Source organism: Seriola lalandi, unplaced genomic scaffold (assembly GCF_002814215.2).
Source record: "Seriola lalandi dorsalis isolate HSWRI2012SDOR001 ecotype SW California unplaced genomic scaffold, Sedor1 jcf7180002054682, whole genome shotgun sequence".
Lineage (NCBI taxonomy): Eukaryota > Metazoa > Chordata > Actinopteri > Carangiformes > Carangidae > Seriola > Seriola lalandi.
In genome coordinates, this window is record NW_019525235.1 from 826,834 (window position 1) to 852,341 (window position 25,508).

Sequence of the window (25,508 nt, forward strand, 5' to 3'; positions counted from 1 at the left end):
TTGGGACAATAACACCTGGTGGATTCTGTGAGAAATATACAGTATCAAGACTGTAGAGGGAATTAGTGCAGGGATTCTATTTTCTTTCTTTTTAGATCTGGTTTCACAAACTGAATGTGGTGTCTGTCAAAGCTGGAGTATTTATGCAGGAGAAAAAAATGGATTATGTGATAAATAATCAGACTTTAATGATTCAACATTTATTGTTGTAAATACTCCCTGAATAAAGAAATGGAAGTTTACTTGTAAAATCTTCTCATCTTCTCTTCTTCTCTTCTCATCTCTCATAAAGGACAAAAATGGTCAAAACTCTCTTTACTGGACTTATTTATAGTGATTTGTGAAGGACCCTCACCTTTAGTCAATTTACATTCATTTAATGGAGGTTTGTTTTTGTTTGTTTTGTATTGTTCAACATGAATCTACTGGGGGAATCTATCATTGAAGTTAAGCCTTAAATCTCATTGCTTAAATTTTGTACAACAAAGGGTGAAAAGTGTTGGTTGCCTCTGTGAGTCCTAATAGCTCACAGGTTTGTACGGGATAAGAAGAACCAGTATTCTGAAATTTTGCTGTCTGCTCTGCATCACAGCCAACTGGCTTTTGTTGCCTTTTTCCAACTTGGAAAAATGCACGGTATTCAGTCCGAGTTGCTGCTGCCTGGATTCACAAGAGAGAGCGAGGGAGAGCAGAGGTGAGAGGGATGCAGTGCATATCTGTCGGTAATAAACAAGAGAAGAATGACCGCGAAAATACAACTTAAAATCTGCTTCCAGCTCCTTTTGTGCCTTTGGTCTGAACAAATGGTGCAGGGTAAGTAGAAACAGAAGATCTTCTAAAGGAGTGGTGGACAGAAATTCTTAATGTTGTTACATAATGATGCTGCATGCATTATGCATAAAAACTAGCAAAAGGGATATTTTAGTTTCCAGAAGTACCGACACTTTACCTTCAGTAACTAATTTATGTCGCAGTTAAACTTTAGTCTTTTCTACTTTAGATGTGGCAGCAGGCATAAATCCAACTTCTCAAATGACTGGCTCATCCACCTCTGATGCAAACCTGATGTTTGAGGTACTTTTCTACAAAAGTTTTCATGCAGATTTATTAAACATCTTGCCATGTTTTACTTGAGTAAGTGATGAACATTTCTTTTTCTCTCCTGTTTGCAGTTTTTGCTGGGCGGGGTAGAGCTCGACCAGGACAACAACATCGTCCTGCTTGACAAGGAGATGGCATCGATGAGGCAGGGGCGGGCGTTCATGTCTAAGATCAACGACGACATTCCCAAAAGTCTGAGCTCCATGGTGCAGATGGTGACCGCACTGGAGGGGCAGAGGAGGAGGCCGCTGGCTCAAACAGAGTTTGAGAGTCTCATCCTGAGCATGGTGTACTCTGCCCACCAGGCCTGGCATCAGGAGAGAAAAGAGGAACAGGAGGCCTGGGGTGGGGTGCTCCTCCAGCTGGCCAATGTTACTGTCCATGAACTACGTGGAAATTATCTTTTCAGTTACTAATAATACACCTACTGCCAGTCTGTACGTAATAAAGGAGGATGCAATAAATCAATTCCCTTAAATCTTCCTGTAATATGGATTTGTAACTTATTCTAAAAGATTTCTAAATGAAGAACTCAATCATTAAGAAAACATGAACATTTTTATTACCATACAGTAGAAAAACAGCTGTGAGAACGTACAGGAGTTCCAGTTCGAAAATGGTTTATAAAAGAATATGTGAAATTTTCTTTAACATTCAAACGATCCCTGCAGTTAGAGACACAACAAAAGGTAAACAAAGAAATATATACATGGACTTTTTTAAGACACTGACTTTTTACAGTTCACTTCTTCCTCGTCTGTGCTTGTTTTTGTTTAGTACACCCAGTCTTGGTTTTGGTTTTGGTCTCAGATTCCTCCAGAGAGGCCAGTTTTTTCTTGAGCTTTGTATCCACAGCAGGACCTCTCCGCTCCCTGTTGGAGCGCTGCTGACTCCTCCTCTGCCCTCTCAGGTTGCCCACTGAGGTCGAGGTGTCCTCCTTCAGTGTGTGCTGATCACTGATCAATGACTCGTTTCTGTCCCAGACTAACACCGTCACACCTGTGAGTGAACGTGATGCAGCTTTAGTGAAACAATTTGACATTTTCTCTCGGAACTGATTGAGTAAGTGAGATCACATATACTGATACTGTGCTTCAGAGAAACTCACCCATGCCAGATCCAATCACATCACCCATCGGATTGAATTTGTTGATCTGAATAAACAGAATTCCAGGTGTTAACAAGTTCAGCTTTAGTGTCTTTACATTTTTGGCTTGTGTTTTTAAAACATACTCACAGATTTGATCCCTGTAGCGGTGGGATCGTGCAGCTGACACACGAGCTCCGCTGTGTTGGAATCAAAGATGTCGATGGTCCTATGATCGCCGGAGCAAACGCGGTCATCAGGGTAGCGGCCAGCCACAATCAGGTCGTACACTGGGTGCCATGTGGCCTACAAAACAATAACAACAGTATTATTTTGCCACAGATGGTATCCTACCACATTAACCAAGCACATATAAGTGATAATATATTGCTTCCCCCTAGCATGTCTCTTCAAATACCACCTGGTCCAGTGTTATCTTAAAAATAAAAGTGAATTTTGAATCAGAGAAGAGTGACAATCCTCTCCGTGCTTGACAATGGAGATGTATCCTGTATATAAATGCTGCCCATTCCACTAAAAAAATTAAATGAATGCAGTCTGTCACTGTGTCTGCAACAACATGGTCACTATAAAAACATTTAAAAAAACTATTCACAGCCCAACTGTGGACATATGTACTGATGCCTGCGTCTTATTCACAGTCTGCTCATGCATGTGTTTTCGCTCCATCAGGTTGGTTGAAGTCATGATCCCTGCAGAAGTCACACACACACACACACACACACACACACACACACACACACACACACACACACACCTAAAGAAACAAACCTTGATGGGTGTGAGATGCTGAAACTGTCTGTGTGGATGTTGGATGATATGTTGAGGCTTCGACCAATCAGGGGACGAGTAGACGCGGATCTGGTCATACTGATCTGTGGTGAGCAACTTGGTGCAGTCCAGCGGGTTGAAGTAGGCTGTGAGGAGACGGCAGTAACAGCTTTGTCAAACGGACCTCTTTACGACCTGCAGTCATAGCAACTGTATTACAAATCATGGCCGTAAACTTCTTTTATTTATTTATTTTTTTCAATCTAATCTCTACAGTAATGGACTCAGAACTAAAAGACACAAAGTTCAGACTTGGACTAAATGGAACAACAAAGAAATCACTCGCATCTTACACCAAAAATAACACTTTTAACTACTATTTATGATGTATATGAATGGGAAACAGATTATGAGAGGTCCCTTCAAAAGTCAGGGCGTTACACTTAATATATTATTAATATATTATATTGCACAAATATCATAATGACTGTAAACTGCAGAGTTTTTGAAAAACAGTGCATGTTGCAAGGATTGAACGTTTTTCTAAAAGAGAGTGTTACCTGAGTTGACGGCCCTCTCATGAGGCATGTCATGCAGGAAACTATTCTTGTCTTTTATGTTTCTCAGGTCCCAAAGTTTCACTGTGTGGTCGACCGAGGCCGTCGCCAACAACCAATCACATCGGGGGTTGAACTCTGCATGGGTCACTTTGGCTTTGTGGAGTTTGTTGCTGAAAATCTACAATGTAGAAATGTAACAAATATAATACCCATGATTCTTTTTGTTATTAAAATATGTTCTGGTTTGTATGAGAAATATGGACATATGGATGCCTCAAAGACAATAGAAGGCCTCTGTTGGCTCATTCACATACAGACATATGATTCATCTCGACCTCAGAGTGAACACACACCTTTTGTCCATCCAAGCCAAGGAGTAAGAGCTGTCCCATATTGTCTCCTGTCACAAGCATCTGTCGGCTCACAGACACATCGACACAGCAGTACCAATAACTGTGTAAGACAACAAGGACCAAAGTGAATTCACTGGATACGACAAAGGAAAAATTAATGAAGCTGAGGTTTTCATGGTTTAGAAAACTGATGGTACAACAGAGAAAATATACTGATCAAAAATCACTAAAAATCTGGATTTTCTTTTGATAGTTTTTCAAAACTAATAAGAAAATAATAGAATAGCCTAAAATGCTATGACATTTTGGAGAAGCATTATTTTGGCATCAAATTAAGAGATCACAGTATCTCTCTTTGCTGAGCATCAGTCTTCTTTGCAGTTTTCTCACCAAACATTGTGGTGATCGTGACCACAGTCTTGAGTTCGGGACAGTATGGTGGGTGTGCGGCCCTCAAAGCTCTGCATGGTCAGTGTACCCTCACCAGAGACCACATAGACTCTGGAGAGGTCTGTGGGGCAAAACTTCATCCCTCCGATAAAGTCTCCTGCACCATTCTGTGCACACAAACACAACAGCAGGCTGATCACAGGGCAGTTACTAGCAACACACTACCACTCACACATGCTTAGCAGTAAACCAGCAGTGGGACCTGATAAGAAGACTGATGCTAAACTGATCATGCCTGAAAGCTAAAACCATTTTTTTTAATCTTTATTTTATTCAGTCTTACTTCAGTGTGTCAGTGTTGGCAAACACTGTTAGAGTTGTCCCATTGAAATCTCGCAGTGCTGTCGTACCCCGCATAGACGAGGTGAACAGCTGAGTGGGATTTAACTGGTTAAACTTCATGTCTGTAACTGAGTCTCCAGCCCCCATCTAAGCAGAAAACCAATTAAAAGTTTGAAGTCACATAAATCTAAATTGCACAGGTTGGAAATTAACTAAAGACTCATAATGTAACAGTCCTTGACCTCAAGTGTTACATAATTAAAAAAATAAATAAAAATTTGTTGAACACCTCGCACTGTTGATCATTCAAGTATGAGGCAAACAAACATCACCATCATACAGGAACTCACCCCTTGAATAAAGGTTTTATTTGTGGGGACCTTAAAGTCCCACAGATAAATGTCTCCACCCTTGGATCCCACAGCCATGGTGGTGTGGTGAACGGGGTTCCACTCCAGACAGGTGATTCTGCGGTCGAAGGGGCTGGTGGCACTGTGGAAATGATAGGCTGACAGAGAACGAACGAAAGGCTCCTGGAGACACTGAAAGAGAGGCAAATGTACAACTCACCGTTATCAATGAAAACACATTTTCTGTGTAAAATGATCAAATATTCCCCTGACTGACTCCCTGACTTTACACAGAACTAAGAACTAAGTGTAAGGGCTGAGCTGTGGTGTGAGTGATCCGACAGATCTACAGTGCTGTGACAAAGTATTTCCCCCTTACAGATTTCTTTAGTTTTTTTGTCTCAGATCATCAAACAAATTTTAATACAAAAGATAACCTGAGAAAATACAAAATGCAGTTTCTAAAATGATGATTTCATTTAAAAGCTATCCAAACCAACCTGGCCCTATGTGAAAAAGTAATTGCCCCCTAAACCTAATAACTGGTTGTGCGACACTTGGCGGCAACAACTGCAATCAAGCGTTTGCGATAACTGGCAATGAGTCTTTCACATCGCTGTGGAGGAATTTTGGCCCACTCTTCTTTGCAGAATTGTTTTAATTCAGCCAGATTGGAGGGTTTTCGAGCATGAACAGCCTGTTTAAGGTCATGCCACAGCATCTCAAATCGGATTTAAGTCCAGGCTTTGACTACGCCACTCCAAAACTTTCATTTTTTTTTTTTTTTTTGAGCCATTCAGAGGTGGACTTGCTGGTGTGCTTCGGATCACTGTCCTGCTGCATAACCCAAGTGCGCTGGAGCCTAAGGTCACGAACTGATGGCCGGACATTCTCCTTCAGGATTTTCTGGTAGAGAGCAGAATTCATGGTTCCATCAATTACGGCAAGTCGTCCAGGTCCTGAAGCAGCAAAGCAGCCCCAGACCATCACACTACCACCACCACGTTTGACTGTCGGTATGATGTTCTTTTTCTGAAATGCTGTGTTAGTTTTACGCCAGATGTAACGGGACGCACACCTTCCAAAAAAAGTTCCACTTTTGTCTCGTCAGCCCACAGAACATTCCCAAAAGTCTTGGGGATCATCAAGATGTTTTATGGCAAATGTGAGACGGGCCTTTGTGTTCTTTTTGGTCAGCAGTGGTTTTCGCCTTGGAACTTTTTCACATAGAGCCAGGTTGGTTTGGATAGCTTTTTTCCCTTAATAAATGAAATCATCATTTAAAAACTGTTTTTTGTATTTACTCAGGTTATTTTTGTCTGATATTAAAATTTGCTCAATGATCTGAAATATTTAAGTGTGACAAAAAAGCAAAAACAAAAGAAATCTGTAAGGGGGCAAATACTTTTTCACAGCACTATATATGTTTCAGATACATGCTGCATATAAGAGAATAATTAATTCAACTTTTAGTCCATATAAAAACAGAAATTGACTGACTGAAAAAAAAAGGAAAACAAAAGACCGTAATGACTGGACAGAGCTGTAAATGACTTTTTCAATTGTCAGTCCAAACCCAAAGATGTCAAAGTTACAATATCAGAAAAGTGATAAGAGGAGAATCCTCACATTTGAAAGGCTGACACATTGTTAAAATGTTTGACAAATGACTTTAGTCACAAACTAATTTACACAACTGTCTGCAATTAGTTTTCTGCCAGTTGAATAATTGTTGTAGTTGTGACAGAGCTTCTTCTGAACAAGGGTGGAGAATTTTTTTTTTTATTCCTCCACATACATTCAGTGACCACTTTATTGACCACACCTGTAATATCTAATCCAATCAAATACAAAAGGTTAGCCACAAATTCTATCTCTAGGATTATAATGTTTGATTTTGACAGACCCTGCCAGAGGGGTGTTCATTTAACCATATCTTTACTACCGAAGTTGTAGTTTGCAGTGGTGTTGAAGTGGACTGTATTATACTGCCCACCCCAAATACAAACACAATCCAATACAAATTCCAAACATCTAGAATTAGTGGCACATCTGTTGCATTAAATTGTATAGGTGAACCTGATAAAGTGGCCAGGAAGTGTATATTCCTATAAAATACACAACTAGATGATGCAGAGTCAGTCACTCGTATGACATATATTGTAATTTGAGTTGTGGCTTTATTTCAGTTCACATTAAATTAGTGTCAGAAATGAATTTACTCTGTACAGCCTATGTGAATCCCAGCAGTCTCACCTGTCTCATCTGTGAGTGAAGACTTTGTCCCAGAGTGCTCTTGTAAATGTAGTGCAGGATGCTCCCATACCCGCCCTTCCTCTGGACTCCTGCAGACTTGAGTGGAGGCCCTGCGAGAGACACACACACACACACACACACACACACACACACACACACACACACACACACACACACACACACACAGCAGTTAGTCAACTTAACGGTCATGACAGGAGTTTCATTCACGTGGGATTGTCGCTGTCTTGTCAGGGCTGCACACCTGGTTTAGACGATTCTCCATCTTTCTTGTCTCGTAGTTTTTTGGAGAGAGTCGGACCAGAGTTCTCTGCGGGTCTTTTCTTCACTTTACCCTTTGGTCCAGATGCGCCTGACTTCGTAGGTCTAGTTTTCATTTTCCCCAACTAAAAAAAAAAAAAAGACGACTGTTATTGTACAACACTGCACGGAGCTTTTTACTCGATAACAGATCCGCTTGTTTGCATCAGTAAGGTTTAGACCTTACTTACATGTGGTGTTCAGTCTTCAGTGCAGCAGAGGAAAGGCAGGAACTACAGTGTTTGCATAACGCAGCAGTACACGTGAGTGTGTTACGTCTCTGTTTTGTAATCTGTGTGCTGCTTCTTCTTCGTGTGTATCAGCGAGTCGCAAACCAGCTGGAAAGGTGCATACCGCCACCTACTGTGTCGGGTGTTTAGAGTCATGGGATTAGAATAAAATACTGATTGGTCTCTAGCAGATGTCCTAGCTCTGCCTGTGATATACAACCTGTCCTGTGCTCAGGAGGGATTTTATACTCCATTCCTGCCCTGTCTCATCTTCTATATTTCTCTCTCTGAATTATATTCACTGTACTTTATGATCATGTGTTCTCCATACTCCAGAGTGTTTGTCTGACAGATTTGTTGACAAAATGTACATACCCAAACCTTAGTCCTGTTATGATTACCTGCTTTCAGCAGTTACACTATCCTCCTTTAAACTGTTTAACATGAACTTCTGTATATTACAATAACGTTTCCCTTTATTGTCTGTTTTCCATTCCCTCTGCGAGGCATTAAGGTTAGTCCATTTAATGATTTCGGCCCTCCCTTACCATAGGGTAGGCTACTGTTTTAATTTTGTTGTCATATACTTAAAGAGCGTTCTTTACCAACTTAAATGCTTGTTCGTTACCTTTAATACCAATACGAGCATGGACAATAATGCACTTCTATACCTGTCCTTTGTCAATTTCTATCATGAGATCTTTTCTGACCGTTTGCCTTTTTTTTCTTCTTTCCTCTCTTATGATGCCTAAGATTTATTTTTTTACCTATTGTAGGGGCCAAACCCCCAGGTTGAGAACCACTGGACTAAATTATCTACCTCTATAGTTAAATTAGCTGCACATGGATTAGCTACAATGGTGCTACAACACTGTTTACATATGGTTGCATCTGTATTAGCAAATCTCATAAAGTAGACTAATGTAATAATATATAAGTCACAGGGGACATTTTACAGTGAAACAAATACTTTTACTGACACTTTTCTATTTTGGTGTGGAGACAAGAATATTTTGGTGTGGATACTTTTGTACATTTATTGAAGTAAGATTATGAATGGAATACTTTACTTGTAATGGAGTATTTTTACATTATTGTATTGGTACTTTTACAAAGTAAGGGATCTGGGTACTTCTTCCAACTGAAATAAAGTAGCCTACTCTATCCATCAATCTATCTCTGTGTTTTTATTTAGTCTAACTTAATGTGTTTACAATAGTACAACCTTCACAAAAAATATTTATGCATGTATATATTATTTTCTTTTAGAAAGAGAGAAAGAATTAGCTAGTTAAAACCTAAATCTGACCAAGATTTTTACTAATCAAAATAGCGTATAATCTCTACGACCTCATTAAATTACTTAATTATGTTGGCAGCATCTGAAATAAACCCCTAATCTAAAATTATAAAATATTCTGTCTGTTATTATCTTAAACAAAAAGAAATTCATTGTGAAAATTCCAGTTCTGCTTGTTGCTGTTTATTTTTGTTTGCCTGGTTTCTCAGGATCAGACTGTCTGCTGTCTCGTCTGCTGGTGCCAGAACAATCTGAGATAATCTGATGACTATTGACATATCCGACATTGTTTCCGTAAAAGGCTTGGAGGAGCCGCCGGAAACACGTGTTTGTTGTCCTGAAATCTCATTGGCTGCTGCCGGCTCGTTTTGAAAACGTCCTGTGATTTGAGGCGGAGGGAAAGTTCAAACCTGTAGCAACAGAAACGGTAAAAACCATAACAAGCAGCAGGCTACAATGATCAGACAAGCGTAAGTACTGTATCTTAGTATTTTCCATCCATCGTATTAAAAGTATACTGCCTACGGGTACGTTGCTGTTTGAACGTTTTACACTTTACGGGCCTGTGGAACGAAATCAAACAAGTTAACTAACTTTAGCAGTAACGTTAGCCGAAGCTAACAGTCAGTCTAGCCAGTGGCTTTGAAAAATGCTAATTCTCCCAGGGTGTCCGCACGTATTAGAGTCTCAAAAAGCTTTTGTTCACTTAGCTCAAAAAGGCCTTTAAGGATATTAAAAAGTTTTGTATTGGACTAAACGTTTCCCCTTGCCTACTGTAGTTGGTTATAAAATGTCTCTGTGTGATTGCGGAAGACGTTAATAATGTAGTTATAAACTAAAATTGGGATTGCTGTGATAGTGGATTGTGCTGCAGGCGTCTGTTTAGAACAATTAATCTGTAATTGGTTTATCCATCCATCCATTTTCTGCGCTTATTTGGGTCCAGGTCACATTCATTCAATTTTATCATTAGCATTTCTGCGAAATAATGAAAACAAATGTCATATTATAATAAATAATCAATATCACCCCTTTTTATTTTCCCTCATACTTTCATAATTTTACCAGAGTGATCATGAAACACACAATAAATTGCATTTTATGTGGGTTGAAAAACGTTTTTACAAGTCTTAAATTTAATGTGGTGAACCCAGCAGACACCATTTGAACTGTATTAATTAAAGGTTAATGATGTTTTTCTTTCAGGAAGGGTAAAACCCCCCGCAGGCCCCCTCCTAAAAAGCCTTCCAGCAACCAGAAAGACCCTGTTGGGGTGAGTTGTCAAAGAGTTAGCTAACAATACAAATGGTATTATTCATACTTTTGGGAGGTGATACGCAATTGTTTGGCAAGTTGTAGTTTTAAGGTAATACTTGGAACATATTTGACTGATATATTTTTACTTAGGTGTACTGCCGTGTACGTCCTCTGGGTGCAGAGGATGAAGAGTGCTGCATTGAGGTGATCAGCAGCAGTACCATCCAGCTGCACGCCCCTGAAGGCTTCAAAACAAACCGCAATGGAGAGTACAAAGAGGTAACTAATGTTGTGAACCAGGAGTAGTTTTTGTGTTTTTTTACCCTATTTTCTCCAATACAGACAAAATTTAGAGGTATTTAGTATTGTCTGTGTAGCCAAAGCCTGATATAGCTTCTTCCTTTGTGTCACTGAGCACAAACCATTGACCTGAAACTATTAAAGACAAATCAGTGAGCCACACTGTTGCTCTGGAGGACGTGTTCCTTAATTACGATGAATACTTTCATTTTGATTAAATCAAAATAGCATCCACATACACCATCCCTCCTCTGTAAATACTCCCTTGAACCCTCACTAGTGCATTAATCTGTGGTTGAAAATGGTTCCCTAAAAATGCACTACTAAATAATGTTTTGAGACACGCTTGCAGAAAAACTGCAGTGCCCTGTTGTTTTCCTTCCAAGTCCATCTATCCATTTTCCGCCACTTGACCATTTCCAGGTCACGGTGGCAGCAGGCCAAGTAAGATAGCCCATATATCCTTCCCCCTATCCACATTCTTCAGCTCTTCTCAGGGGATCTCAATGTTTTCCCACGCCTAATGGGATATGTAAGCATGGAGCGAAAACATTAAGAAGGACCTCAGAGTAAAGGCACTCCTCCTTTCCATTGAAATACGCCAGTTGAAATAGTTTGGCTGTCTCATAATATTGGGTGCCTCCCTGTGGAGCCATTACCAACACATCCAAGTAGGAGACCCTGTAACAGCCACAAAGTGAAACTATATATTTACCACAGAACGTCTGGAGAAGTCAAAGTATTAAGAGACAAAATATAAAAAACGTTTGGTCTTTTTATGATTCACTGACAATGAGAAAAGTATATAATGCTAGTCTCATCCTTTAATGTAATCAAATATGCTTCTAAATTTCAAATCCCTCTTTTGCTTCTCAGACACAGTGTTCCTTCAAAAAAGTCTTCGGGGTTTCAGTATCTCAGATGGAGCTGTTTGAGTATGTGGCTAAACCTCTTGTTGACGACCTTATCCATGGAAAAAACGGTAAGAACACAGGCTAACTGATTTTATATTATTGTATTCATTTATTTTTGGAACAATAACAGTTCAGTGAGCTTCATACTCTGTCTGAACTACATATCAGATAGTCAGTGTAGGGTACCCACGTTTGTAAACAGTATTGCGTCTACCCTCTCTCTTCATGGTTGGTATTTCAGTCTGCATTTGAGTGTGGCCTTTGGAACAAGTAAAAAAACAAAAAAACATTTTGTTTCTGACGTGGTCTGACAGAATGTCTTTTCTCTTACTGCCACATCTGAATTTTCCATTGTGAATATGTTCAGGGGGAGAACTGCAGAAACAGAGCTGTTTAGATTTGAGAGTAGTATTGGCTGTTGATTCTCTCTACTGATTGTTGCAGGCCTGCTCTTCACTTACGGGGTGACCGGAAGTGGAAAGACGTTCACTATGACTGGCTCTCCAGGCCAGGGTGGACTTCTACCTCGCTCCCTTGACATGATCTTCAACACTATAGGCCCCTACCAGGCCAAAAGATATGTAAGGGAATAGTAATCAAGAACAGTGTTGATAATCTTTTGTACCCACATAATTTAATAATACTTTGTGAAATCTGTACATGTGTTTATCTAATTTAATTCCCCTGTTTTATTCAGGTTTTTAAGACAGATGATAAAAATGGTATGGATGTCCAGAGTGAAGTTGATGCTTTGTTGGAGCGCCAAAGGCGGGAAAACAACTTACCTGCTCCTAAAGCGACCCCCTCAAGGTAAGTTTGAGTCCCGGAAAACGACTGTGATCTGTAATGTAATGTAATATAATTTGATATGTAACATGTAATTCGTGAATTTGATTTTAGACAAAAGCTTGATCCTGAAATTGCTGACATGATTAAGCCAGAGGAGGCTTACAAAGCAGGCGGCGTGGATGAGGACAGCAGCTACAGCATCTTTGTCTCCTACATAGAAATCTACAACAACTACATCTATGATCTCCTGGAGGAAAATCAGGAAGATGCAATCAAACCAAAGTGAGTTCAGAAAATGTAAATTGAAAGCAAGATGTTTCAGACATATGAAAGTGCATCAGCATCATGTTTTAACTGTTAAGAGAAGTCAGTTATTAAAAATATTAAATGTAGTGGTTTTTAGAGCTAATTCTTTCAGGTCAGAGTAGCTGGAAGACAAAATTATCATGTTTTCTCTTTACTAGGTGGAATGGTGGAGGCACACCTGTGCGCCAGAACACTGAGTTCATGTATGTGACCAGTGGATACTCGTACATCAGACATCAGAGTAGTGGCCTGATTTAGATGAACTTTCCCTGTTACACAAAAATACACAGATTATAAATGAAATGTCATCAACACTGGACACATCCTCTAAGTTACACAAATGCTGTGGTGTATGGATAAAGGAGCTATATCTAAGTTTTTGCTATTGCTACATAACCAACATTAGCATTAACAACTGTGTTCTTACTAGTCTAGAAGACATGTTGCTAGTTCAGTATCAAACTTCATTCATTCCTTTACTCGCCAAGAGCTGTCTCCAGTGGTGGAAAGCACTTCTTTTCTCCTACATGCCAACCAGTTATCCCCAGCCTGGCCGGACCGCCTCGTCACTTTTTGATAGCATGTCACTGTAGAGTCCAGGATGCCCTGAAGAAGTAGAGAACGTATTATAACTTCTTGTATTGGAAACACAACGCCATCACCTCCACCCACTCCTGGCAAGAAACCATGTTTGGTACAGAGAAAACTTGCATATAGCCCCTTTTTTAAAATGTTTATTCATGGTAGTAAAAAAAAAAATCCAATCTAGAACCAGTTAGCACAACAACTAAAATTTACTGAAACAATGGGCGGAGTATCATTTGAAATATTTTTTATGCCAGTGCTGACATGACACAAGAGTTTCAGTACTGATTTTATTTTATTTATAGATCAACATTCATGGTATCATGCTAAAGTGACTAGATGGTCCCAGCTGATACTATATTTTGAGAAATAAGCAACATGTTTTTGACCAAAAAAAATCTTTGTTAAAAAAAAAAACCCTAAAATTTGGCTAAAATGATTGCTGCTATACACATTCAGTCAGTACCAAGAAAATATAGAGGTTCGATACCCAGCCCTACCCAAAAGCAAGACTAACAGCTGCTCATGTTGGCTACACCTAGTGATGTCACCAGTGTTGATGAGTGTTTCTTCAATCCTAAAAATCATTAGATTACCCCCTGCTGCTTGTAGTGTTATGGCAAAACTCCTGAATGTCTCTTCTCTTGCTCTGAATGTCGCTTCATGATTGTAGCTGTCTGATCACTTTCCATGGCTGTAATCAAGCAACATTAATACCCCCCACCCCACCCCCCCATTTCAAATGTTTCAACCTCACATCTGTTGCACGAAAAATGCGATTCTATGTCTTCAGTGACTAACGGTTTATTGTCTCAATGTAGACCACCTCAGTCTAAAATCCTCAGAGAGGATCAGAATCACAACATGTATGTGTCTGGTTGTATGGAAGTTGAAGTCAAGTCTGCCGAGGAGGCATTTCAAGTATTCTGGAGAGGTAAGTTGCTTTTGGATCAGCATTTAGAAATCAATGGGATGGGTCAAATTTAAGGGAGGGAAAAGCGGAAGGGAAAAACACTGCACTGATGATTGTAGATGTGACTGACCTGGTATTGCTGGCCTCTGGGTCGGCTCTGACTGGGTAATGACCTCAGTTAATCTTCTCTCTGAGCAGCTCATGGAAGAGTTTTGCGCCTAAAATAATTTAGAGATGCTGAAATTGCATGTGAAGATGCTCTGAGTGAAAAACAGGGCATCTGCATGTCTTGAAAAGCCTTAATGGCACTGATTTCACTTTAAAGGGTATTTAAGTCCTGAACATTTTACAAATGTCTTAAAAACAATTCTAGCATGCTTTAGGCAGTAATGTTAATTATAAAATATTTTTGTGAGTAATTTTAAGCAAAACCTAGCTGGAAAATCTCTAGTAGCATTATTCTAGACCGCTTACCCAGCTCCAGGTCTGAGTTTAAGTATTGATTAATGATATCTGGAATTATTAGTATATACAGCCTAAGGACTGACAAAAATGTGATAAATGTTAATATACTCATACACTTGGGAAATAATTCTAGGCCATATTATTCCTGTTCCTGTGTCATTGATAGCCTTCAGACTTTTGCCAGAATTACTATGACACTGATGTTAAGCTGCATTCTGTGTGGTCTTAAAAAGTCTTTTATTTAACTTGGTAAATGCTGAATGAAACCCTCAGTTAACATGGTTGAAAAGTTGCCTATACTGTGTCGTTCCAGGTCAGAAGAAGAGGAAGATTGCGAACACCCGGCTGAACAGAGAGTCCAGCCGCTCCCACAGTGTGTTCATTATTAAACTGGCTCAGGCTCCTCTTGATGCAGATGGCGATAACATTCTCCAGGTCAGTTTAAATTGAAACCAGATTTCTGGTCCCAGAGTTGAGTGCAGCTCTATAATTCACATTTGGATGAATTATACGCACCAGTTTTGATATTTAACTGTTTTTTTGATGTGGTTTATCAGGATAAGAGCCAGGTGAATGTGAGTCAGCTGTGCCTCGTAGACTTGGCAGGAAGTGAGCGCACTGGTAGGACGGGGGCAGAAGGCACTCGTATACGTGAAGCAGGTTTGTTACCCGACCATCAAGATTTGGTTTTACCATTTACCCTCGAGGTTCATGTGGGATTTAACAGCCTCCCCTCTGCAGGTAACATTAATCAGTCTTTGCTGACTCTGCGGACATGCATTGAGATACTTCGAGAAAACCAGATGTGTGGCACAAACAAGGTATGAATTACAAAACTAAAGCTGAACACTCATTCTATTCACTGATCAACCACGTAATTGATGTGAGTTTTCTTCCACAGATGGTCCCCTACAGAGACTCTAAAGTAACCCATCTGTTCAAGAACTACTTTGATGGAGAGGGAAAAGTCAAAATGGTTGTTTGTGTCAATCCCAAAGCTGACGACTACGAGGAAACATTGGTAGGTTCATTCCACAGTTTTACCATACTTTTTTGTTTTTAAAGGACCAGTGTGTAGGATTTGTACATTCTGGGCTACTGTAGAAACATGGTGGGGCAACATGATGGGCTCCATGGAAAAGGACCCAAAAACACTATGATTCTTAGTTTCAGGTGATTATACATGAATGAAAACACATATATCCCCTAAATCCTAAACACTGGTCCTTTTAATGAACTTGTAAGTTGTTTGTTGTCTGACTCACAAGACGCGCTCTGCTTGTTCAGCTGGTGATGCGGTTCGCAGAGATGACCCAGGAGGTGGAGATAGCTCGGCCAGTGGACAGGCCCATCTGTGGCTTCACTCCTGGCCGCCGTAATAGAAACCAGGCCTTTAAAGAGGAACTGTCTCGCAAGCTGGAGGAGCGAGGCGGTCCAGTAGACAGGGGTAAGATTCATACACCATATAAGCCAAATCTGCTAAACGAGACAGGTCAATTATGACGCTTTTCTAAATTACCCTGTAAGATGAGCCTGATTTATATTTACACTCTAAACACAGGCAGATATAATTAACATTTAAATACATTTTCACATTAGATAAATAAGGAACATAAAGATGAGTTATTTCATTAAAACATAGCAAACATGTCAAACCAACCTTCAGCTTAAATTAATACATAATAACATTAGTCCACAAATTTATTATGAAAGTATACAGCATTGTGTTTTACATTTGGGTCAATACTGCCAATACTTATTTTGAACAATGTCTGTATTGAAAATGCGGCCAATACTTCATAAATGTTTCATCCATGGAATATTTTGTATGCTTATTAAAATACAAAATGGCTTTTTGGAGTTTTTTAATTCTCCCTTTCTGCAGATGTGCCCTCTGTTATAACCCACCTGGTGCACAGCCTCCCACCGCTACCCTCCTCTGAGCTGACCGATCCTCACGATGACATCACCCTGCCCAGGCTGATCGAAACTCTGCAGAGCAGACACAGGATCAGGCAGATGATGATTGATGAATACAACAAAGCAGGTGCCTCCTCATTTTAGCTCAACTCTCACCTTGTAGCTTTGACAGTAAAACTTGAATTTGATTTCTTATGTCTTACATTTTGTCTCCTTCATATGATTTTTAGCCAACATGATGAAGTCTATGCTTCAGGAACTGGACAGCAACCTAATTTCCAAAGACAACTTCATTCATGAACAAAACGGCAAACTGTTTGAGAAAGACAAAGTCATCCAGACCAACAAGGCAGAGATCGAACGCTTGGAGAAGAAAACCAAGATGCAAGAGCACAAGGTGAGAAACGAAAACATCCAAACTACCTCAAGAGTGCTGTATGTAGATATGATGTTTAGTTTCTCAAATGGTCTCACATGGCCCTGTTCCAGATCGACATCCTGCAGAAAACAACTAAAATCTATGAGGATGACAAGCGCTCACTGCGGCAGGAGCTGGAAACCAGAGAGCAGAGGCTGCACAGGGAGCTGTCTGAGAAGAGACGCATGGAGCAGCGCATGCACGGTGTGGTCTCTGACACCCAGCATAAGTGGGAGAAAGAATGTGTGAGTTACCCCTCTTATAACACAGATGTTATTGAATTAGGTAGCCTTTTGTTTACTATAGCCTCTTTGTGTAGCACAATCTGTCTGCTGCCTTTGGCTATTTTTGTCATGGCTCAGCTTTGCCAGCAATCATTTATGCAGTCAGAAGTGTTTCACTTCAACATTATGCCTCTTGCTGTGCAGGAGAGACGCGTAAATGCGATGCAGCTGGAGATGCAGAACAAGCTCTGGGTGAAAGACGAGAAGCTGAAGCAGCTCAAGGCCATCGTGACAGAGAGCAAGACTCCAGGCCGTCCTGATCCTCCACCACGTCAGACTCAGCCTCAGCCTCAGCCTCAGAGGCCTTCCAGAGAGGAACGCCTGCCTGCAAAGAGATCGGCCTCGCCCTCACCTGTCCCTGTATGTTTTGATGAAGCACATGTGGAATAGCCCAGCCCCTGATTAATTAACTTGTTACTTGTTAGACGACATGACAACTATAATGTAGTTTAACACTTTTCTGTCCCTTCTAAGTGAACAGCTACTGTTCTGTACAAACCAATACACCACTGAGTGGACCAACATTACAAATCCTACTGCAGTGGCAGTTAACACATTATCATCAACAGCTGCATGTTATAATATAATCCAATGTTTTAATCTGGTAGCAATAACTAACCCTGTGAAACAAAACATTTTTATATTTCTGATGAGAATGTCACAGAAGTGTTGATTCAACCCTCCTGCAATGAATGTTTCAATTAACTTTATTAATCATTTAGTCTATAAAATGTAAGAAATGAGCAAAACATGTCCATCACAACTACCCAGAGTCCAAGGTGACATCTTCAAATGTCTTATTAATGTCTCAATTATATAAAACAGAAAAGCAGCATATCCTCAAAGAAGCAGGAGCTGACCGATTTTTATCTGATAAATGACTTAAACTTTGTTTAAAACTTATTTTAAACGTATACTAATTTCATTGATTAACAGAGTTGTAAATTATTTCAGCAATACACTGAAATTTATTTAAAGGTGGTGGTATTTTTTTAACTCACATTTACATACATTACACATCAAAATAATTAGGGCTATAACTAATGATTATTAATTTAATTAGATTTGTTGGTCTACATAACATTAGGCGCATCATGAGATGTCTGATTTAGTCCTAACGCAAAAAATACTTAATTTAATGTAATGTAATATTCAACCATTTGAGAAGGTCTACTCATCGAATGTTTGGTATTCTGACTTGAACAATAATTTAAATGATTGATTGACTGAATTGAATTATTGACTAATTAATTAATTGAGTTCTAAAAATAGTACCACTCTTTCACACAGTGTCTCTGAAAATGAAACATTTTACCTCCTCCAAAGGTAGAAAGTATTTCAGAGCTGTTGTAATTGATTATATTATTATATATTAGACAGTGACAGACAGACCTTAGTCCACCTCCTACTGTAACATTTAATTGCCATGTGGTTTTTGTGTCTATTACTAACTGTATCTAACTATGTATTTGTGCAGACTTGGCACTTTGCTTCCCAGTGCCCTGTTGTCTCACCCCGTGTCGAGCCAGAGCCAGAGTCAGAGTCAGAGCCAGAGCCAGAGTCATTCAGCGTCACTAGAGTTGAGGAAGTTGAGACAAGCCTAAGGCCTGCCTGTCCAGTCCACAGTACCAGTAGCTCTTTGTCTGTGGCTAGCTGCATCTCTGCATGGGAGCAGCGGGCAGCTCAGGATAGTCAGCTGGGTCACCATTCACCTACTACGCCCAAGAGAACTCAATCTCCAGCAGCACCTTCAGCCAGCCGGGCCAGGAGGAGAGCTCTGTGTTGGGCTAGAGAGGAGGAAGAAGCCCACTTCCCTTCCCCTACGATTGATCTAGACCTAATTGAGAGATTCTACAGGGTCAGTGAGTTAGCTATAGGCAGAAGCATGAAGTGAAAGTGAAAACTGGTCTTTCTGATCAAGGTATTTTTCCCTCCTATGATTAACTGGACTATCTGACAGTTCCTACAAGTGAAAGTATCCTCAGCCATTTAGCAGTTTCAGGACAGATATCTTTGTTAATCTTTGGTGTAATCATTTGACTCTTTTTTTTTTTTTTTTTTTTGGTTTGTTTTCCCCTCTTTGCTGCTGCTTCCCCACTCTGCTGATCTGAGTAGACGGCGACACCCGTACGCCCGTTGCACCGTCGCTCCCGGTCTGCTGGCGGGGAGAAGTGGGTGGACCATAAACCCGCCTCCAGCCTGGACTTGGGTACAGTTTTGCAGCCTGTCATCCCCAATGCCATCCAGGTGTCTGCACCCAGCGAGAAGGCCCTGTCGAAGTGTGACAGATATGTGTTGACACACCAGGAGGTCGCCTCTGATGGCGAGATACAGACCAAACTTATTAAGGTAAGTAAGCTATAACAGGGTATTAGACAAATTTAACGAATAAAATGCTTTGCCTGAATGAGTAATTAAATAAAATCAAACAGCAAATCACTCTGTCTGACATCATGTTTATGCTGTTTTCTTTTTGGGAAAGTAGCAAATGACATTTGTCAAATCCAGGTTCAGTAGATACAGAAACTGATGCTAGAAGTCGTTGATGGTTTTTCACCTATTTGTCTTTGTCTTTGTCTTTGTCCATAAAACACGGAGCTCGTCAGTGGCTGCATATGAAGAGATCATGTTACTTCTGTTATAGATAAATGCCACATGCTGCACTTAACCTCACCTAACTCACTGTGTTTTATGTGGAAAAAATGAGTAACCAGATAATACCAGAATTTTCACTTTGGTTGATGTACTAATAAAAGTTTTTTTTTTTTTTTTTTTTTTTTTTTTTTTTTTTTTTTAGGGTGAGGTGATTAAAACCAGGGGAGGAGGACAAGCTGTCCAGTTCACTGACATCGAGACTCTGAAACAGGAGCTCACCACAGTTTCCAGGTAGCTGATCACTGCAGGTTAATAGGTGCTGGTAAACCAGCTGTTATAATATTTATATTATGATGATGTTTAACATCTTTTTTGTCACTACACATTTGTCTTTGAAGCCGCAAGAGGAAATCATCAGAAGGCACTCCAGCCAGCGGAGATCGAGCAGATGGAGCTTGGACTGATGTGGAGACAAGGGTAAAATTATAATATTATAAATTACCATTGCATGTGTCTTTAGAAAGGCGGATAATGCGATGAACTTGACTTTGCTTGAGTTTGGAAGGTAAAGGTGGCCAGCCTAAAACACACCCAAACATATGCCTCTTGTTGCAGTTTTAAAATCATAAGACTGGATACAATGAGTCATATTTGAAAGTTTCTAATATTAATGGAGAAACATATTTAGGTCAAAACATGAGAAATAAACACAAACAACAATTAGTTTAATTATGATCTTTTTTCCTCCACTAATTAATGAAGACTTTGGACTATAACGTGATGTCATCAAATGCTTGTTTTGTTTGCATGCCACTTTATGTAGCACTCTCACCATTACACCGACACTGACGGCATAAACAAATGTTAAACAACAAAGTGTTTATCGTCATTGTGTTATTGCTAAAATTGGCATTCTTATTCAGATTCATGTAGTTTTCCAACTCTTCAGAGAAGATTTGGGCCCCAATTTATCTTTTTTTTTTTTCTTCTTTTTTTCTTCAGTGCTCTGTGGCCGTGGAGATGAGAGCTGGATCAAACATGGGTCCAGGTTTTGAGCATCATGGGATCACCAAGTAAGCCAATGTCCTTACAGATCGTATCTGAGAATATTACATTTATTTTTCTCTGCTGTACACAGTTGGGAGTTTTTGATTGACTCTTTTCTCTCTTACAGGCGGAGAAAACCTTAAAAGCAGTTGACAGCTGCTCCAGTGATCACTCCCCTTCTCACTATCCTCACCTGGCTGTTGTGCAATAGTCTAACTTTTTTATATTTAGCTCTAGTGATAATATTTAAACATTTTTCCACACTTTTTTTATATATGCAGAAGTGTATATACATGGGTCACCAAAGCTATTTTGTAAAAATATTTTATATGTTGTATTTGAACCAATAGAAAAACAAGTGTTACTTGATTTAGTCGTGGATGTTGGCAAATATTTAGTTGCTGTGACCCTGCGGCTGAAGAGAGTCTTTGCACATTTGTGTGTAGTCACATTTGTTACCTGGCACATGAGGATTCATTGTGAAGCTGCCACAAAACTGATTTTTGTCTTTCACATACTGTTTCTGTCTCTTGATCAGTGAGTTATATTGGGTTTCAAATAGAGTTTGAAAAATCCAGTTCTTTGTGAATTTCTGTCTTTACATATAAAACTGAGCTTCCCTGCTTTCAATGTACACGCAGGAATAAAATTCCTCTGAAGCATCACTTTGTTGTGTGTGTCTTTATACACAGAACACAATGCAAAACTGACGGTACAGTGCAGAAGATGAGACGACTATCGCCAGGATCATTTCTGAACACTAGATGGCAGCACAGGACAGCAGTACATTATAAATCTTGACCATGAGTTCAGTCTCACTGCAGGAATAAGAGGCACTGGATGCCTGACGGTTATAGGAGTGCATCCCTCATACCCCACTAGTCTTTATGCATGTTAGCAATATAACGTGAAATGTTAATTCTCTGAAGAAAAGCACAAAATTTAAGTGTTTGTTGCAACGACCAATTCTGCGATGCTTTAAACAATCACAAATCCTTAGCTGTCAACAACACTGTCGATGGGTTTGGAGAAACCCCCCTTTTATTTTAAAATGACGCTTGAAAGGAGATTTAATGTTGAGTTAGAGCTCTCCTGTGCCAAGAGTGTGGCAATATTCTCTGTCATATAAACAAAGTCTGCTTTCAATTACTTTGCTGAAATTGCTTTCCTGTACTCATGCTTGATTAGATATTCATTATGTTAAACAAGACACCTTGTATATAAATCCATATTAAATTAGGCTGGTTGGCTGCCTTGAGGCCGAGTCAGCTCCAAGAATTAAAATGCCTGAGTGTGTCCTGGCTTCCACTGTTTTGTGGTTGGTTCGTGACTTAGTTTGGTCATAACTGCTTGTTTTTTTTGGTTTTTTTATATCTATTGTTTTGACAGTTGTCTGCAAACAAAGGGATAAAGGTCAATGGAGGAATGTTAGAAAAAAAAATATTGAGAACAAAGGTTCTCAATATTATTGTGAAAAGTAAAAGTAGCAATACTACCCTTAAAAACACTGCATTCATAATTTAGTAGAAGTAAAAGGAGGAAGTAAAATAAAAGTATTCGTTAGGTGACAAAATATTAATGAAATGTTAATAATTGTTGTATTATTGGATTGTATTTAATGACAAATTACTGTGCAAGTAGCAATTTGTAGCTGCTGAAGGCGGAGCTACTTTTAATGTCATATACTGATGTGGAGAATACATAATCTATAAAAAATATAGATGCAGAGGAAGGGGTGACTTGTGGCTCAACTGCTAGGGCACGTACCACAAAGGCTTAGTCCTAACCGCAGTGGCTCATGGATTTGAGTCTGACCCATTGCCCTTTGTTGCATGTCACCCCCCCCCCTGTCTATCTCTCACTGTCAGGAAGCTGAAAAGAGAGATTTGATAATGAAATCACTGATTTGAGAAATTTGTGAAATTGTAATTTGAAAATAAAATGTGACATTTAAATTAAATATATAAAATAGCATGAAATTGAGGTACTGAAATACCTCAAACTTGCACTTAATTACTTTCCACCACTGTATTTGTGTTTTTCATAATTTGGGTAATGATAGTGAATATATTTTGCCTTTTAATCATGTCATACCACATAAAATGCTATTTTATTATACATATATAATGTAGTATTTCTATTGATTGAATCACAATCTGAAATGCATTTCAAACCACAGCAACCACGAGTGTGAGAGTCCTATTCTTGAAAACTAATCTAGCAGAACTCAAACTTACTAAAATGTCTATGTCCAGTTTCACTGTCTCTTATCAGCTGAGCATCAACAATGTAATGACCAGCTAAAGCTAGTGGTACAGTCATCCAGGCTTTGAGTAGACAGTTGAAATCTCATCTACTACCAGTCTGGCTGGCTTTCAATTGGAAAGCACTGGAGAGTGACTAACATGGAGCCTCTTGGAGAGGGTCAAGAGTCCAGAGCAACCAGTGGCCATTAAATTCACTCCTATGAGATATTGAGTGCTTTGCTTTTTGACCAGGCTCTGTTTGATGTGCTGCACCACACTATTATCCCCAGCTCCTCACTGCAAGCCCTCCACAACCAAGTGGCGCGAGCATTATAAAGATGTTATCATGAAACTCCAGTTGAGCCCCTGATCAACATTACCAGTTTCAAAGAGACACTTGTGGAAAATAAACGAAAACTACACACACAGGCGAGCAATAAGCATAAACCGGGTCTTAAAGACAACACTGTTCATCCAACTGTATGGTAAGAATACAACATTCTACATTTCAGGGCTTCAAGCTCATGATTATACAGCGTGCCGCTTATCAGTGTTATTAAACTTGCTGGAGGGAATTCTGATGTTCTACTTGAATACACACAGTCAATTAGACCATCTCACATTTTAAAAGAGCAAGCCTAATTGCAATGTTTTATTGACTCTTTGCTTGAATGACTCTGATAAAGAGGTCTTAAGCTGCCTTTTGGCACAGGCAGGATAAAATAATTTTCACACCAATCTATGATGCTGATGAGGGCCATTCATAATTCAGTGATTCAAAATATCATTGTAATATGTCATACGATCATTTCCTCAAGTTTTATCTGATCAAAATTATATTTTCTACACTATTTTAGTCACTGATAAGCCTATTTAAACCTGCAATAACTGATTTTGTGGTCACTTGGGGGCACAAAACAAGCTTTCAACACAAGCTTTCAACACACATATCACATGATGTCTGGTTGATATGGTGACCTGCCTATGTACACATCCTGCAGACACTGAGTATTAATTTCAAGTTGTATTTATGTCTATCTGATGCCTGTTACTTCAATATTCTTCTACTTTTAGCTCTGTTTTTGGCCTCTACCGACTCCTGAGCAAAATACCTTTATATATGCAGATCTGGATGATGATTTTCTTTAGGTTCGTCACCGAGTGACACTTTTCACATCATCATACAGTCATTTGATCCATTATTAATGTAAAAAATTTGATTATAACAGCTTTAAAGTTGCCATTTTGTTTTGTTAAATTTGACTTGAGCAGTCGGTTCATGACCTCTTTCTGCTTACATGATTAACATGCTGTACTGAATCAGGCTGTAAAAACTGGGCATGAGTTTAAATAGGTGTGATGAACGTGTAACCCTATCCAGCGGCACTCTATACTTGGCTGTGTGGGGCATCTGAGGTATGATGGCGGTTTCAGTTGCCTCCAAAGCTGTATCATAACAACTGAATGGTTACTGATTTGAAGGGCATGTTGAAGCAAGTACCTCAATCACAGCCACAGCTGTCCTTTAAACCAGAACTCATTACAAGGTTTTTTGCCTTCATTTAGTGTAGACGATAACAATCCTTGACAATGCAAGTCAATTAGTGGGAAACACAAGTAAATACTGCATGAAAGCAGAGCGTTCCAAAGTAAAGCTCTGAGCAGGGTTTGTACACTACATCTTCGTATGTCAAGGCCGTGGCTGTCTGCCAGCTAAATGTGTCGGGCCAGAGAGATATGCGAATATAGATGATTGTTGACAGCCAGTCAATTGTCATTCAGCCCATCTCCCAGCCTTTTGGGACTCATCTGGCTTTTTTTTTTCTTTTTCTTTTTCTTTTTTTTTTGCAGGGCTCCTCTTCACTGCTTGCTCACCTCACGCTCCTCTGCCTTGATGCATACTAACATGCACAGCGGAGGCAGCGTGTTCAGTGTTAATAAGAGGTAAAAGCTCCCACGCTCTCTTTTCTGCCAGTGCGGCTGTGACGAGCAGATGGGTCAAAGAGTCACAAACTCGCAGAGGCACCCGGAGGTAAAGTTTGGTTTTTTCAGCTGTTTAGAAGCACATTGGATGAGAATTGCTCTGACCCTTAAGCGCATGTGGTTAGTGGTTCAGAACACCTCATCCCATCTGCTGCCTCCTCCTCCTCCTCCTCGTCCTCGTCCTCCTGCTCTGCTTTTATGTCACTTAGCTGCTCCACTCAGAGTCTGTCAGACAGGATACATCTCGCCAATCTGATTTCTTACTTTACGCAGTTGATAAATTTTTCCCAAAGATGACTACAACAGATGTTAAATCTGTCTCTGTCCATTTCATTTCCTCGCATCCAAGTTATCATTTCGAGCTCAAGTTGTAATGAGGAATCCATTTGTCCTTGTGCTTGTTGTGG

At 39.7% G+C, this 25,508-nt stretch overlaps 3 protein-coding genes and 1 non-coding gene across 7 annotated transcripts; 3 read left to right on the forward strand and 1 right to left on the reverse strand.

Annotated features, from left to right (window-relative positions):
* Positions 1–592: 592 nt before the first annotated feature.
* On the forward strand, positions 593–1,579 carry LOC111667003 (protein FAM180B). Its single transcript, XM_023422560.2, has 3 exons — positions 593–813; positions 1,001–1,074; positions 1,173–1,579. The coding sequence occupies exons 1-3, from the start codon at positions 741–743 to the stop codon at positions 1,515–1,517; spliced, it is 492 nt and encodes a 163-aa protein (XP_023278328.1). The 5' UTR covers positions 593–740; the 3' UTR covers positions 1,518–1,579.
* Positions 1,580–1,640: 61 nt separating this feature from the next.
* On the reverse strand, positions 1,641–12,354 carry ddb2 (damage-specific DNA binding protein 2). 3 transcript variants are annotated; one of them, XM_023422546.1, is made up of 11 exons: positions 12,336–12,354; positions 7,494–7,635; positions 7,232–7,341; positions 4,976–5,167; positions 4,284–4,450; positions 3,894–3,993; positions 3,541–3,718; positions 2,981–3,126; positions 2,339–2,494; positions 2,210–2,255; positions 1,641–2,100 (listed from the first exon to the last, which is right to left on the reverse strand). In XM_023422546.1, the coding sequence occupies exons 2-11, from the start codon at positions 7,624–7,626 to the stop codon at positions 1,844–1,846; spliced, it is 1,485 nt and encodes a 494-aa protein (XP_023278314.1). In that variant the 5' UTR covers positions 7,627–7,635; positions 12,336–12,354; the 3' UTR covers positions 1,641–1,843. The 3 variants fall into 3 exon arrangements, with proteins under 3 accessions (XP_023278314.1, XP_023278312.1, XP_087034393.1); XM_023422544.2 differs by lacking the exon at positions 12,336–12,354 and adding an exon at positions 7,741–7,873; XM_087178267.1 differs by lacking the exons at positions 4,284–4,450; positions 12,336–12,354 and adding exons at positions 4,627–4,772; positions 7,741–7,873.
* kif23 (kinesin family member 23) lies at positions 9,448–21,537 on the forward strand. 2 transcript variants are annotated; one of them, XM_023422531.2, is made up of 23 exons: positions 9,448–9,549; positions 10,286–10,352; positions 10,487–10,615; positions 11,513–11,618; positions 11,995–12,131; positions 12,248–12,360; positions 12,451–12,621; positions 12,804–12,848; positions 14,052–14,164; positions 14,922–15,043; positions 15,166–15,268; positions 15,350–15,429; positions 15,510–15,629; positions 15,896–16,055; positions 16,494–16,655; positions 16,759–16,925; positions 17,018–17,191; positions 17,375–17,590; positions 19,346–19,579; positions 20,028–20,116; positions 20,224–20,302; positions 20,828–20,898; positions 21,000–21,537. In XM_023422531.2, the coding sequence occupies exons 1-23, from the start codon at positions 9,536–9,538 to the stop codon at positions 21,013–21,015; spliced, it is 2,688 nt and encodes an 895-aa protein (XP_023278299.1). In that variant the 5' UTR covers positions 9,448–9,535; the 3' UTR covers positions 21,016–21,537. The 2 variants fall into 2 exon arrangements, with proteins under 2 accessions (XP_023278299.1, XP_023278300.1); XM_023422532.2 differs by lacking the exon at positions 12,804–12,848.
* On the forward strand, positions 14,245–14,341 carry LOC111667073 (Z30 small nucleolar RNA). The gene has a single exon (XR_002761620.1). It is a non-coding gene; the product is annotated as a Z30 small nucleolar RNA (small nucleolar RNA).
* Positions 21,538–25,508: the final 3,971 nt, after the last annotated feature.